Source organism: Dermacentor andersoni, chromosome 3, assembly GCF_023375885.2.
Source record: "Dermacentor andersoni chromosome 3, qqDerAnde1_hic_scaffold, whole genome shotgun sequence".
NCBI classification, from domain to species: domain Eukaryota; kingdom Metazoa; phylum Arthropoda; class Arachnida; order Ixodida; family Ixodidae; genus Dermacentor; species Dermacentor andersoni.
In genome coordinates this window covers 206,157,971-206,173,979 of record NC_092816.1, presented here as the reverse complement: position 1 = coordinate 206,173,979, position 16,009 = coordinate 206,157,971, and the positions used below count along the sequence as shown (strand labels likewise).

General features: G+C 44.9%; 1 protein-coding gene across 5 annotated transcripts in view; it reads left to right on the top strand.

Annotated features, from left to right (window-relative positions):
- Window positions 1-16,009, top strand: part of LOC126524341 (polyamine-transporting ATPase 13A3-like) — a 358,071-nt gene that overhangs the window by 220,455 nt on the left and 121,607 nt on the right. For all 5 annotated transcript variants that reach the window (XM_072287406.1, XM_072287408.1, XM_055067260.2 and 2 more), the window contains 2 exons: window positions 6,087-6,148; window positions 12,050-12,197. In XM_072287406.1, coding sequence (XP_072143507.1) covers window positions 6,087-6,148; window positions 12,050-12,197 — 210 coding nt within the window. The remainder of the gene's footprint in view (window positions 1-6,086; window positions 6,149-12,049; window positions 12,198-16,009) is intronic.

Genomic DNA, 16,009 nt, shown 5'->3' with positions numbered 1-16,009 from the left:
GGCATAGGCATGCTGCTTGAGACGCCGCCGTGAAGCACAGAAGTGGTGAGGTAACTGCGCCAACAAAATCAGACCAGGGTTGCAGGGAGGAAGCCAATGCTCATATCGTGGGCACCAGCGGACAAGTCGGACAAACGTTGCACGCGAAGACAGTCACCAATCGGGACAGGAGCTACTCAAGAAAATGATATGCAGAACCACCGCGCGTGCCTTCGTGCCGGGGACACGGTGAGGTGGTAGCGACCTCGTGCAGCGAGCCATCGAGCTACTCGTCATGAAAATCCTCCGTGTACTCCCGTCGCGTTGCGAAGGCCTTAAGGGAGCGCGGAGGAGAGAGTCGAGTCCGGCCGTGGCGCAGGCACACGAGTACACCATCCTCCCGCTTGGAGCGCGGCGGCCGCGAGGAGAAGGAAAAACGGCGTTCGGTTTGAAATTCCTTCCGCGGCGCGTAGGGATGTAATACTTTGCAGACACGATCGTTATCGCGCAACGTATGCTCTGCGCTCAACATGGCCAGACCTGGTGAGGGGCCCTTTAATGGTTGTCAAAAACTTAAAAACCGTTCGGGCCCATATGTCCAGTGTACGACGCAATGTTCACAACAGTGGCGCCACAATATTTGTGATTAGACAAAATTGTCACGCATACAACGTCGGCAGCCCGACATTGGAAAGCAGGTGAGATTGTCTGGACAATATTATCGAGCGTATAACGTCGGCAGTTCGATCTTGGAGGGCAGGTGATATCGACTGGGCAATATCATCGGCTTATTGCCGTTCTACAACCAATATTATATATGCAGCAGATAAGCGGCCCCCATATTACCATATACGTAGTGCTGCAATGCGAATATATGATTTGAATGGTGACAGTGGCCACTGTTGGACTCGTAGAATTGCACTAACACCATTTTCATTGAGCCGGCACCACTGGGACATTTAATGACCGTTTGCCACCGCAAGAAAAACAGTGTTGGCCCGACATTCTGTGCTGCCTGGGAGGAGGATCCCGTAGGTGAAAGAAGACGCGCAAAAAAAAATTTTGGAAAAGTATTCAGAAATTACAATTCTATGCTGATGATTAAAGCCCTCATATAAGTAATGCATTCGTGACGTAAATTATGGACCCAGAGCTGGGCATAAACACAGTTAATGAGAGAGAAATGACCCTTTAAAAAATATTTTTGGTCCTAAAACAGTGTACCTTGTAATTGTAACCATATTTATGGTAAATAAGCTTCCAAAATAAAATTTCGAACCCGAACTGCTTTCAGTACTCGGTAAAGACTGAAGGGAGCCAAACTGGATTTTATTCATGATACACACACAGAATGTGTGTACTTACAAAGCAAAAAACTAGTAAAATAGATTAAATTCCATTTCTCTCATAAAAACGAATGTTTGTTGACTTCACCGACGCAAAATCGCGCATTCTAAATGTAACGTTTGATGTCCCCAAGGGATCCTGCCCCGGCCCTGTTCTATTTCGCATTATAGTTGAGATTTGGTTTTGCCCTAAATAACAGTTCGCTTATTTGCATAGGATTTATCTGACATATTGAAAAATAGCATGCCACTAAGATGGGTTCTCCCTAAAGTTGGCATTACATTGAATAAACGATCGGAAAACGAAAACTAATAGCAGAACTTCTGATATTACGTTAACCCTTTCGGCCCTGGTGTCCTATAAAAAGGACACGAAGAAGAACGGCTACAAGTCATGATTTAACTGCTCAAGAATCTGAAACAAGAACTGAGCTGACTCCCAAGACATCCCCATAAGCATAGACATCACTTTCTCCTTCGTCTTCCTCTTCGTAAGGCCGACAGTAAACAAACAAAATGGCGGAAGGCGGAAACGGCGGCTGCAGTGGTAAGCGCAATTTTTGTTATTTTTTACTCCATACCTACGAGCGTGTTCGTGATGAGAATTTTGTAGGTGTTTTCTAAGACACTCAAGGCTTCAATAGTTGAACAAAGTTTTCTCTCTGGCTAGTACATTTGCCACAGCACGCCGCGATGCGTGTGTCCTATATATAGGACACCAGGCCTCAGTGGTTGTAAACCATCGGCGCGCGTTGCATGCAAAGGCAGAACTTTTTTTTTTGGTAATGCCTATTTTCTTCACGTTTTTTATTGCAGAGGCCACAATTCCGACCGGATTGTTTTATTCAACGGCAAAGCGACCTCGATTAAGACATCTACGTCTCGAGGATCCAGATGTCATGTTTGCTGCACTAAAGGATGGTGACATGTCCGAGGTCGAAGACGCAGAGGATGACGTGGATGACATGGTTGAGGCTCTTGAAGACGTTTGTGACAATGAGTGTGATGCACTAGAGGAGCTCTCGGCTGCCTCCAGCGATGAAGAAGTTGACAAAAATACACCGGAGGACAGGTCGTGGTCCAGGAGAGCTTTCAATAAGCTAGCAGCCACGTATCAACCTCAATCATCTGGTGACGAGAATGAGAATAATCTTGATGGTCTACCGACCCCGTATGAGTATTTTTCTCGGTACGTGCCGAAGAGTGTGTTTGTTGATCTTGCCGAGAAAACAAACATGTATTCTGTTTCTCAAGAGGGAAAATCCGTTGAAACAAATGAAGAAGAAGTCAGAAAGCTGGTTTCACTGCATCTAGCGATGGGTGTCTTTCGTTACCCACGGCTGCGCATGTACTGGAAGCCGTCACTCAAAACTGAGCTTTTCTCAACTGCGAACATGTCACGAAACCGATTCGAGAAGCTCAGAAACTGCTTACACATTGTTGATGTGAACGGAGACCACAACAGCAATGATCGTCTCTGGAAGGCCAGGACACTTTTGGACGCATTTCGTGAAAGATGTCTAAACCTGACTTTAGAGGAGCATCTTTGCATCGACGAGCAAATTATCCCGTTCAAAGGACAGCTAGACATAAAACAATACATCAAAGGGAAACCAAATCCGTGGGGAGTGAAAGTTTTCATGTTGTGCGGTGCCTCGGGAATTATCTACGACTTCCTCGTTTATCAAGGCTCAACCACTGAGCTTGTTCCAGCAGAGAAAAAGGACTTCGGAGTGACCGGAGCATTCGTCCTCCATCTTGCGAGGCGAATACCGGATGGCACTGGCCACAAGCTTTTTTTTGACAATTATTTTACGTCCTTGCCAGTTTTGCGGGTGCTTCGAGACAAAACTATATATGCTGCTGGAACAATCCGATCAAACCGGACCGAGAAATGTCCGTTGAAGCCAGAAGGCCAAATGAAGAAGGAGGGAAGGGGGTCCTCTGACTGCCTGGTAAGCAGCGATGAGAAAATCATCATCACGAGATGGCTGGACAACAGAGCGGTGACCCTAGCCTCAAATTTCCTCGGCATTGATGAAGAGGATGAGGTGTCACGATGGAGCAAAGCAGACGGGAAATATGTAAACGTGAAACGTCCCGCAGTTGTCCGTGAGTACAACCGAAGTATGGGAGGCGTAGACAAGACAGACTTTCTGATAAGCCTCTACCGAACATTCATTCGCAGCCGAAAATGGACACTGCGAGTTATCACGCATTTTATGAACCTGTCCGTGACTAACTCCTGGCTCGAGTACAGGCGTGACGCTGAAGTTCAAGGGCTAAGGGAGAAGATGGATTTGCTCGAATTTACTCTAAGTGTCGTGAAAAGTCTAGCAAAAGCTGGTTCTCCTGATCTGCCACGCAAACGTGGAAGGCCATCCTCCTCTCCCCTGCAGCCACTCAAAAGGCAAAATTGCACAGCCCAGCGACCAGTGTACGACGTGAGATATGATCAAGTCGGGCACTGGCCGCTCATTGCCGAAGACCAACAGCGATGCAAATTGGAAGGATGCAAAGGAAAGCCAAAAACCAAGTGTGAAAAGTGCAAAGTCCACTTGTGCATAACAAGCACCAAGAACTGTTTCAAAACGTTTCACACGCACTAATCAATGTCCAGTATTAGCGGCACCTCAAGGCAAGCAGCATGTTTGTTTTCAATATTTGAATATTTGTGAAAGCTTGAAAATAAACAGTAACACCAAACATTGCTTTTTCCTTTTCTTGCAACCACTAAGCCCTGGTGTCCTATATATAGGACGCGGCGCCATCTTTAAAACTAAGGGAGTCCTAGAAAAATTTTTTGTCTTAGTGTGTTCCTTGGGTGGCAGTGAAGCAAAATATCACTACAGAAAAATTCCCAAACAGGTAAAATAAATTCAGGGCTGAAAGGGTTAAGACTAAGAATCTGTTCTGCTTTATTACGAAACAAATGGACATCAGCAAGCACGTGTGCGACATGTTAAATACTTGGATCTAGATATATACAGTAATCTTAGCTGGAATATCATATTCACAACTTGAGCAGCAAAGCAGAAAATAAAGTATGGCTCTTCTGAAGGAAATAATACTTACATCCACTAAAGCCAAACTGACGGCATGTTTAACTCTTCTCCGGTCAACGTTAGAATACGCATTCGTCGTAATGGACAAGCACGGTATATCTGATATTGATAAAATAGAAAATCTGCAAAGGAGAGCAGCCAGGTATATTTTATCAAGGTACGAATTCTCGGACTCCGTAAATGATACGTCGGTCGAGTGAACCTTGCCTGTACCTCCAGATAGGGGAAATTTACAGCAAGGTTAAAATTCCTCTTTTTACTGAGGAATGGTTCGTTGAATGAAAATACAAGCATCTACAAAAAACGACAGTCGCCTAGTATGCTACAAGGTAGGCATAACAAACACTCTATACCCATGGTACCAAATAAGAGCTTTTGTCCTTTCCAAAAGCAATAGAGGAGTGGAGTTCATTGCCATGCACACATTGGGACTCCGTGGTTCGGTTCGAAGATATAATTCTTCCTTATTATTGCGAAAGCATTACATGCCTCATGGGACGGAAAATTTGTTCTTGTTGGTGTGACCACACGCTGGTCCGAAAAGGCTACGAACCCCCGACCTTTGGTGGTAGTCTAGCCCACGATATTTGATGTTAATGTTGGAATAGTTAAATAAGGTCGAGGTAATTAAGACACTCAAAACGATTACATTTGTTGGGAGTTGTTGGTCAATAAGGCGAAGTTAATTAAGGCGCAGTTAATTACGATAAAGTTAAGATACTCGAACCCACGACCTTTGGTGGGTGTCCCAAAGCTAGTTACTCAACGATTGAAAGATCGTAGGCATCGCGTGCTGGTCGCAATTCTTTCACATTCAACCACGTAGACACAACTAAGTGTGGCTTGAATTTTTTTTTATATCGTTAAATTTTGTTGATTTTTTTTGTACTGCGCGTTTGTACCGGCTCTCCGGTTCATGTAGTTTTCTCTAGCTCATTGAGTTCTTTAGTTTCTATGTATACTAAGAAACTTATCCTAAATCCATGATAGCAACTTGTGCGCTGTATTATAACTTGGCAAGAAAGTAAGCTGGTGCGTGATCAGTGTCGGTGTTATAAAATTACTGTGCTCTTGTTAGATATATATAATGTATAAAATGCTTTACGTAGGTACACTTGCATATATTTCTTCTTTATTTTTTATTTATTGAACCCGCCCTGTAACTGCCCGAGAGAGCTAACAGTATAAATAAATAAAAAGATAGCGTTTTAGCGGCCACGAAATTCTATCTGCGTGCTCTATGCTTATACCCCTTCAAACTTTCACTCTGCTATGCCGCATGGATCTCATTAACTCGCACGCACATTGCTCTTGACCACGCTGTATATAATACAAAGAGTGTGTGAGAGATGCCAAATAAAGGCTAGCCGAAACAGAGCTCTGCTACCTACCTGACACTGCATGGTTATGGATAAGGACACAAGTAAGCTGAGTAGGAAGAGTAGGAATAGCTAATAAAGAAATAGTGCATGCTCGCGCGACCAGGTACAGATACAGGTACAGTTGGCCACGGACTTCAACAAACGAGCATTGATCTTGGGTGTTTTAAGAAGGGCGAATGAATGGTTTTTAAAATGTTTTTTTTTTTAATAAAGTCAATTACGTCATACGAAGTGACTGCTTGTCAGAGCTCACAGTTATCCGCGATATTTTTCGTCAGCTTAAATAACATGTTGTTTTAAATTTTCTTTTCAAGACAGGAACCCTTACAGATGAAGGACTGGACCTTTGGGGTATCCTATTGGCCAAGCAAAAAACGTAAGTTTCATCTGGCTTGCTTGAATAGAAGGCTCGAGTCTTTTGCGGCAAGAGAGGTGGGTTGTCATTTTTCATCAGGCACGAAGGAGAGGAATGCAAGCAAGAACATACCGGAACGTTTCATGTACGAGTTTATTTTTTGCAAAACTAGTATTGACCAAGTCATTCCGCTTGATGTGTTGGGGTATCTTGAAGCAGTCGCCTTAGGAAATGGTTTTTTAATAATAAGATATCTCATATTCTTGTTGTCTTAATAGTGTATTGTGTAATACAAGCATGGAATCTCTGTACTCATGCTCACGCAGCGCTGTCATATTTCACTGCAAGGAGACTCGCCACTATATATTAGTGGTTGCTGCTTGAGTTTCATCATTGTGACAGTACAACAGCAAGAAGAGAGGTGGGACGGAAGAGAGGAGGGAAGAGAGGTGAGGTGGAAGAGAGGTATCTTTGAGTCGATCTTTATTTCACACGTATATGTACGATTTATATCAAGGTGTTTTGCAGAAGTTCATCAAGCCTACGCTCCCACCCTGTCCGTTCAGATCCTGTTTGTTGCGTTATCAACTTAGACCTCAATCTGATCAATGTGCAACTGTGGCGGCAACTAACCCCGATCAGATTTGCAACAGTCCTCACAACTGAGCTGGTATGTGGCAGTCCAGTTGCTAGGTCTATTGATCTTAACCTCACTAAAAGGCATCGCGCGCATATCGTCAACCTTTTTGCCAATTTCGTAATTCTTCTGACCAACAACAATGTTTAGGACGTACCTACAAGTGATTCATCACATCGACACCGGCAGCCATGCACCACTGCGCCAACTCCCATACCATGTGTCCGCGACGGATCGCCACTTCGTTGACGAGAACGTAGGAGACATGCTCCGACTTTGTGTGGCACGGCCTGCGCTACATTCCTGGGTCTCTCCATTAGCGCTAGTAAAAAAAGGCGAATGGCGCCATTTGTTTTTGTGCAATCGACGACTCAACAAGATAACCCGGAAAGATGTTTATCATCTCCCCCGTGTCTACAACGTACTGTACTGCCTTCAAGGCGCTGAATTTTTTTCGTCCTTAGACTTACGATCCGGTTACTGACAAGTCCTGATGTATCAAGGAGAGCTCTCGAAAACGACATTCTTCGCGCCCGACGGTTGATATGAATTTACTATGATGCTTTTTGGTCTCTGTAATGCGCCTGCCACATTTGAAAGAACGATGGATAACATCCTCTAGGGTTTCAAATGGTAGACATGCCTTTGTTACCTCAATGGCATTTTTATCTTTATCCAGGACTTTCCTTCTCACCTGCTTTGATTCGAATGCGTACTCACTGGCCTCGCCGATGCTAGACTCCAGCTCAAGTTAAGAAACGGTCACATTGCGGGCCGGCAGCTCGCAATCCTCAGCGACGAAATTTCGGAAGCTGATGGGCTCCCTGATTCGACCAAACTCTAAGCTATCGCCAACTTCCTACGACCAAAGACTATAAAAGAACTCCGCAACTTCATCAGACTGTGGTCACACTTTCGCCGTTTCGCCCTCAACTTCACCATCATTATAAAATCTTTGACGCAGCTTCTCGTAGGAAACTCCGACCTTTCGGGCTGGTTGCCTGCTTGCAATGTCTCATTTGCGATGCTACGTCGTCTTCTAACTTCTCCCCCGATCCTCTTGCATTTCCGTCCAAATGCTCACCAATGCCAATGACGTACGCAGTGGGGCTGTTGTTGCTCAATTAAAAGCTATCTTTAGGGAGTAAGTCGTTATTTTCGCCATTCGCGCACTCACGAAAGCGAAAGCCAACTATTCTTTGGCAGAAAAAAATGCTTCGCTATCATTTGGGCCGTAATTGAAGTCCGTCCTTACTTCTACAGCCACCAATCCAACGTCATAGCATACCACCATGTATTGTGCTGGCTATCATTCTTTAAAGGTCCTTGAGGTCGTCTCGATCCATGCGCGCTCCTCTTCGAAGAGTAGAATAATCGAGTGCTGTACAGTTCCGACCGTAAACATTTGGACGCTGATGCCAGTCTTGCTCCCCTGTGTCAGGCCACCCTAACACTCCAGAATTAGCAATACGCAAGTCCTCCCTAATCGCTACGGACATGCTTTTCGAACAGTAGAAGGATCAATGGATTGTTTCCATGCTGACTTTTCTGTCGCATCTGTCAGCGCCTTGTCCTGGCCGTGCATTGCGTCGTCAAGCACACCGCTTCGCTGTTCGCGACGGGCTCCTTTACCGCCGTAACTGCCTCTTGGACGGCCGCAAATGGTTACTCGTGGGCCCACGGCGTCTGCGCTTGCACATAAGTGCTGCGTTTCACGATCACCCGCAATGCGCGCAAGCAGGAGTACTAATAGACGCGCCCACGCCTTCGTTATCCTTGGCGGGTCATTGTCTGCTCCTGTCTCGCTTGCCAACGCCGCAAGGATCATCTACGTCCCGAAGGTGCTCCACAGCAACCATTGTCCTGCCCTGGACGCGACCACGTCGGAGTTTATCTCTATGGGCCCTTTCCAAGTATTTCAGACGGCAACTGTTGGGTGATTGTGGCAATGGACTATCTTACGCGCTACGAGGAAACTTCGCTTCTGCCCCACGTGTCGGTGCGTGATTTTGCATGGTTCGTGCTGTTCCACATCACACATCTCCAAAAAGTCACCAGAGAATCGCTGAAGGACGGATGCTGTGTTTCTCTCTGAAGTTGCACGAGCCCTACTCAAGGAATGTTCCGTAATTCACCGGATAACTGCCGCATACCACATGCAGAATAATGGGATTGAATAATGGCCTGACGGAGCGCGTTAACCGCATTCTTAGTGACATGTTGACCATGTACATCGCAGCTAACCAGACCAATCGGGACTGCAATCTACCATTGATGATGTATTCTTATAATATCGTAGTGCAAATAACTCCGGGATTTCCCACGTTCTTTCTTCTTTACGGACGCGAGCCTTCCTGCACAATGGACACTATCCTTCCGTATCGCCGTGACACAACGGAGGCTACTACTCTGTCCCAAGCTGCTGAACACGCGAAGAGCACCGAAAGCTCGCTCGCAGATTTACTTCGGAAGATCAGCAGCCACTGAAGCACCATCGGGATATTCCCGCCTCTCCTTCCCTCTATGCTCCTGACTCACTAGTCTGGCTTTGGATTCCCGCCGCCAGCCCTAGGCTTTCACCCAAGCTCGTTTCCAAGTATCAGGGTCCGCACCGTGTGGTTAAGCAAACGTCTCCAGTGAACTATATGCTTGAACCCCTCGAGCCTCCTTCGGATACGCGCCACCGGGAGCGCGAAATCGTGTATGTTTAGCGGCTGAAGCCTCACTTCGACCCACCTGTACTATCCTGCCTGTAGTTGACTAGGACGGCTGCATTTCTTCTAGATTTTGGATTGCGCAGCATTTCGACTGGAGACACAGAAGAGAAACACACGCACGCCCGTCGTGTGTCTTTGTCTTGTGTGTGTCTGATCAAAATTTTTGCACAATCCAACATATTGCATGCTATGCCAACATGCCCAGTCTTCAACTATAGGAAGTTCCATTTCACCGGGGAGATAACTGTACTGGAGATGAGCCAGTAGTATGCACTGCATCGAGGAAGAACGCGATGACAAGTTGGTCGAAGCTTTGTGCCTGCATTGCCTGAGTGATGGTACATCTTGCCACGGTGCTCTATTATCTCAACTAAACCAAAACGCCTCTCAACGTAACTCTATTCCCACGGCAATATATGACAGGGAAAGGAAGAAGCAGAAGCTAAAGAACAAGTTTGACTAGCTACCACATCCCCCAATAGAAAATACATTTTTTATACAATGTTATAAAATGGCGTACAGCATAGCAGCTCACGTGCGTGACATTTCGGGTCGCTCTACATAGCCTTAGATGCTCAACATTGTTCGTCGGCAGCACAATACGGTGTTTCTGATATGTATAATGTGCCTTTAGTGTGTTTAACACAATTTATACATTGTTTTAACTAAAGATACAACGATCGATCTATTATTTCATATGTCAACTGCGCATAAGGCCATCCACGACAAGCACTTTATTGCTATTAGTCTGGTCTACTGGCGTATGTTCGGGTGTTCTCAGATGCCTCCCACTAATTCGTTCAAGTAGAACATGCCAAATAATGTTTACAGTAAGTTTATATCGTTAGTCCTACAGGAATTGTTTAAAATTTAGCTACTATCCTTGAAACAGCGTATTTTAGGACAATTTTAAAGTTCTTCTTTAATTCAATAATAATAGTTTCCCAGCAAATACAAACATGTGATACTCTCACCTGTTTCGTTCTATCATGGTTTCACATACCTTTCTGATTCTAGGTTCTATGAATTGTGACAAATCATCAAGGTTATCTTATTGGTTCATGACGACAGAGGTGTATTTAACAACATAAAATTGCAGTGCTCCCCAGATCAGATTGCTGTATAATCACACTTCCGCAGATGCTCCCGTAAAACTAACCATTCCTTAACACTGAACTTCCGTTAACATACTTCATCAGCAGGCTCCGAGAAATTAGACTTTGCGCACCATTTTGACGCTTTACAAATTCTGCAAAATAGAAGTGAAGATAGGAGAGAGAATATGTGCCTCCGAAGTGGTTGCTTGTTTTCCTAACCAATTTCTAGATCTTCTAGGTACCCTCACGACGGGCGGAGTCTGAAGTTGCACTGCTGAAATTTCCACCGCATTACACTGGATTTTGTTTCTGCAGGCACAACTGCATCCCCGAAGCAGGTTTCACGCTCTTTCAAGCGTGAGCGCCTTAAGGCTGCCATGGGAAGCGCAGCCGGAAGCAATATGGCGTACCTCGCGCATGCGCACACCACTACTATTGAGATCACCCAAAATCTAAACCAGATCCAGGAACGCTGGCGTTCACCTTTACCCCAAAGACAGCCGCCGTTTTACAAAGCTAGAGAAAGGCGATCTGCATGACCTGCAAAAGGCGGCCAACAGCTCAACACCGTCGAGCTACTCTGTGTCTTTTTTTTTTTCAAGACCATGCGAGGGTCTGCCCAAACCAGGTGCTTGAAGTGGCACACAGGATGGGAGAACAATATACATTTTTAGTGCATAGAGTTGCCACAGATGCATATAGAGGAGGGCAGGAACGTAAGTCTCGAAACAGCTTGACGAATGGTTGAGTTTGTTAAACCAAATGACCTGTGTGGCAGCACCGCCAGCCAAAAAGTGCATTCTCATGCACTTTAACGGCAAATTATCACCCGGAAACTTTATGGTAATTTTTGAAAGCCGTCCTATATTGGGCAATGTTCAAACCTCTTGCTTTTCAATCGACAGCAAATCGAGACTTCCTTCCACAGACCAACTTCCGTCACAGCGCGGTGACGGCACCCTCCACACGAAATAACATCGGAACTTCAGGGGCATTCGTATGTTAAATATATTGTTTTATTTTATTTGTATTGATCTTCTAGTTTTCTTCAGTTTCCACATTACATAAATTTACATGATCGTGTTAGGTGTCCGTCCACTTTTGAGGGCACAAGTGCCCTGAGAGCACTTCGCGCTTGGGTTCGCTTGCATTTCCGGCGCTTTATTAGTGGTCATACTTACCCTTGCTACCCGAGCATACTGTCCAATGCGATGCCTGTGGAGGATTTTTGTTTGTCAAAGTGCATTATAACAACATTCTGAAACGCTGGGTGTGTTATTAAATTAACAATGCAAACCTGAAGGCATGAAATTGCCATATTATATATATATATATATATATATATATATATATATATATATATATATATATATATATATATATATATATATATATATTGCAATTTCATGCCTTCAGGTTTACATAGTTAATTTAATTAATAACACACCCAAGGAACTTAATTTCTACGCAGGTTCGAGACACCCATTGGAGACCCATGTGAGATTCCCGCGCGCAGCCCTATGGTAATTGCCATGGCGACCTGCCATACGCTCACCTCCGTGGACGGAGAGTTAGTTGGTGATCCGCTGGACCTCACCATGTTCCGCTCGACTCGCTGGGTAAGCATCTGCGCCTTAATTTCCTTGCCAATGGCATATCGATCCTGTCCTCAGGTATATTTTGCTTGCTGCTGAAAGCTATAAATGATCTTTACCTCTGAAACTTCTACACTGACTAAAATCTAATGAATAGCAATAAATACAGGCGTAATAATCGGCATTGCGTGAGGGCGTATGCCCATTCCCCATGTTTTTTTTTGTTTTTTTTATTGACGCGAGGTGTAATCGAGCCTATTCGTTCATGCACCTACCATTAGGCCTGCGTAGAACATCCTACCATATAAAAACAGTAATGACCTTATAAAAGAACAACGACAAAAAAAGAATGCCTTGGGACATTTGTAGACACTACCGCCACTGCACACTCCACTAGCTGGCTTGCATGTTTCTTCCCACAGCGTCGTTTTCTTCTTCCCCCATGATTTCGTGCTCCCATTTGAGCAAGTTTACGGGAGGAAGGGAACACACCTGTGCTTGTTCACCCCTTTTTTGAAATTACACGGCACCTTTTGCATAGTCTCTTTCTATTCTAATGTTTTCTAGCTCCCTTTTTTGCCTGTTTCTTCCGCGTGTCATTCATTAAAGTATTGTCAGATGCAGTTTCTTAAACTTCGTAGTTAAGCAAAACCACGGGAAGAGCAGCAAGACACTAGAAGTCTATTAACGTGTGCAGCTCCTTCTTCAACGACAAATAAAGAGCTCAGTGTCGCATGCCACTGTTGCTAAATAGTTCAGTTACAATAGTTCTTCTGTTGCTAAATATCTACATTATTTTTGAAAATGTAGACATAAAAACAATTTCTTGGTGAAAACTGAAAAAGCATTTTGTGTGCATTCAATAGATGAGCATGAAGGCTAGAAACCAGCTTCTTCTTCTAAATTCATTTTTATGAGTTCACTTTTTCGTTGCACACAACTCTGTATGATATGTGAGCTATCTTAAATTAACGTCACGGCTTCACTGCAGTACGATGGCTTCCGCTATCTTTGTATATGTAAGGTGTCCCAACTGTCGTGCGCAAAGATATTAAAATATGCAAATCCTACGTAGTTGGAGAGAACCAAGGTAATGTTGTTTGCCGTTGCTTGGAAATACTGAGATTGCTTTCTGCATTCTGCCTAATTACATATATAGTCGTATTTAGTAATTGAACTTCTCTTGAACCATCTCAGTCGGTCGTCACCAAGTTTGACTTCACACGTAACGACATCTACAGGCTCCGAACTGGCCGCTCTTCGCGCTGCTGTCGAATACATTGAAAAAGAACCGCCCAGCAAATGGGCAATATTTTGTGCCTCACAAATCAACGAAACCTGCCATTGCGCTTCTGAACGAGGACATGATATCATATTTCAGTGGCTGCCGGGACATTGTGGCATCGTCGGTAATCACCTCGCCGATGACGCTGCCCGACGTGCCCAGGCTAGCTCACCGACACTCCTTATACCTTTATCGAGAGTCGACGCTGCAAGAGAGCTTGGCAGTCTCGCTCGTACCATCACGTTAAGTTACTGGCATACACCACAGAACTCTAAGTGTCGTTTATAGAGCCTCGACCCATCACTGAAACTTAGATTACCAGCGAACCTTCCACGACGTGACGCAACACTGCTGTGTCGGCCGTTGGTAGGAGTAGCATTCACCAACTCCTACAGCTATCGTATGGGAATGGCGGATTCGCCAATGTGCGCGAAGTGCAAGTGTGAAGAGGCCATCAGTCACTTTCTGGGCCACTGTTCTCGCTTCGATAATCAACGTGAGGCTCTCCAGTGTGCCTTGAATAGACTGGATGACAGGCCATTTACGGAAGCGAAGATGACAGAGCCTGGCCTCACAGTTCATTAGCCCAGAAAGCAGTTCGAGTGCTTTTTCACTACCTGAAGGCAACAGACTTGAGTGCCCAACTATAGACATCCTACACCTAAGTTATCTCTCTCTCTCTTTCGCTCCCCATTCCCCTCCCCACGTGTAGGGTAGCAAACTGGACTCAGTCTGGTTAACCTCCCTGCCTTTCCTTCTTCCCTTCTCTCTCTCTCTCTCTCGGAACTTCCCAATTATAATAATTAAATTATTATTGTCAATGAGAAAATTGTAGAGCAACATGAGAAAGTGCCGATGTAGCTTTCTGCTGCTCAGTACGCGCTACGCAAAAGTGCTTTTGAGAGCTTGTAGAAGGCCACGAATACAGGCAACATTACCGCGTGACTGGTCGGTTGAGGCGCTTTGCGTGTATTCGAGGGCTTCTTTCACGCTTGGAAAAACATTTTTTATGTAGCACGTATTGAGCTACAGAACACTGCATCGGGAGTTTTTCATCGTGCTCTGCAGTTTTCTCGTTGATACCTTTTATCTAATTAAAATATTTGAGGGGTTGCATAATTAATTAAGACAATATGTTATTAGGCGGAATGCAAAAGATAATGAGTTTTCCCAGCGACGCCAAACAACCTTACCTTGGTTCTTTCTAGCTACGTGGGATTTGCACATATGTAATCTTGCTGCTGTTGGGACACCCTGTATACTTATTACTATCAAAGATATGACATGAATGTCTTTTCCTCTCTTTATCTTTCCCGAAATGTCAGCTGCCAAATAGAATCAGGGCTGGAGACCGCGTGAAGGTTTTCGCAAAGCCGCTTTTGGCTCCAGTCCTGACTTTTTTAAAATTTTTGTCCGTAAGGTTTGAATACGAAAATTTACGAATATTCGATATACGAATACGAAGTTTTTCTGTAACCACCATTTGCATACCCAAGCTGTACTTTGGAGATGAACAGCTTCTTTACTTCTCGACCGGTTGTCAACTTAGGGCCTTTGCTCTTCGCTCTTGCGCACCTATTTTTCTTGCTCTTCTCTAAATTAATAATTATAATGAATAAGCTCGCCTAACAACGCCTAAGTTCCAATGAGCAGTTGCTTAAGCAAATGATGAGCATATGCCTAAGTAAGCTCTAGAAGCATAAATCTCTGGTTTGCTGCGCGTGATTACCATTAGGCCTACTGAGGTGCTTAATGCCCTGCTCCGGACTCTGAGTGATGTAATCGTGGGGCTCGCGCAAATGTGATGTGGTGCAATGTCGTCGCACCATTAAAGAGTCCCTCAAATGGTTTGTACAAATTTTGTAGATGCGTAGGTTTCAGCTACAATAAAACGTTAGTGCTACAATTTAACGGAAGCGTCTGATATTTAAGAGAAGCTACAGACAATGACAAGTTACCCTCTTCCCTAGCCACGCTTTTTTCTCCTTAACTCGTTCACTGAGTGGTCGGATAAAGTTCCGCCTTCGCTGGCTATGCGTCATGATGTGGTGTCGTGTTGTCTACTTCCGGTTCTCTTGGAGCCAGTGCGCCAAGCCTCTCCAACCTCTCTCCGCTAGCCGCCTGGCCATCGATCCCCCGCTAGAGCTGACCAAGCGGCGAGCTCCACAAGCGTTCTGTCACAGCGCCGAGAGTGTCCGGTATGCCGGTAACAGCCAGCCATCCATTTCGGTGGATGGATGGAGGCGTAAACTAAAGCCCCTCCATACTACCATTGCTGGGATGAAAGGGCTTAACGTAAACGTAAGCGACCTGACCCGCCTGTACGGTGCAGGCACCTGGTGACGCAAAGCTTAACCAGCCAAATTTAAAGCTACTGTTGCTATAATCGAACGTTCAACATATAAAACATTTAAGAAGACAATGTGTTCACGATTACGCTCCTGCCGAAAATTTACTCCAGTGGCAAAGTAGAATACACATAGTTACTGCAATACTAGCTTCGTGTTTGTCTGGTTGAGCTATGTTCCGCCATGCACCGTGCAGGTCGTTC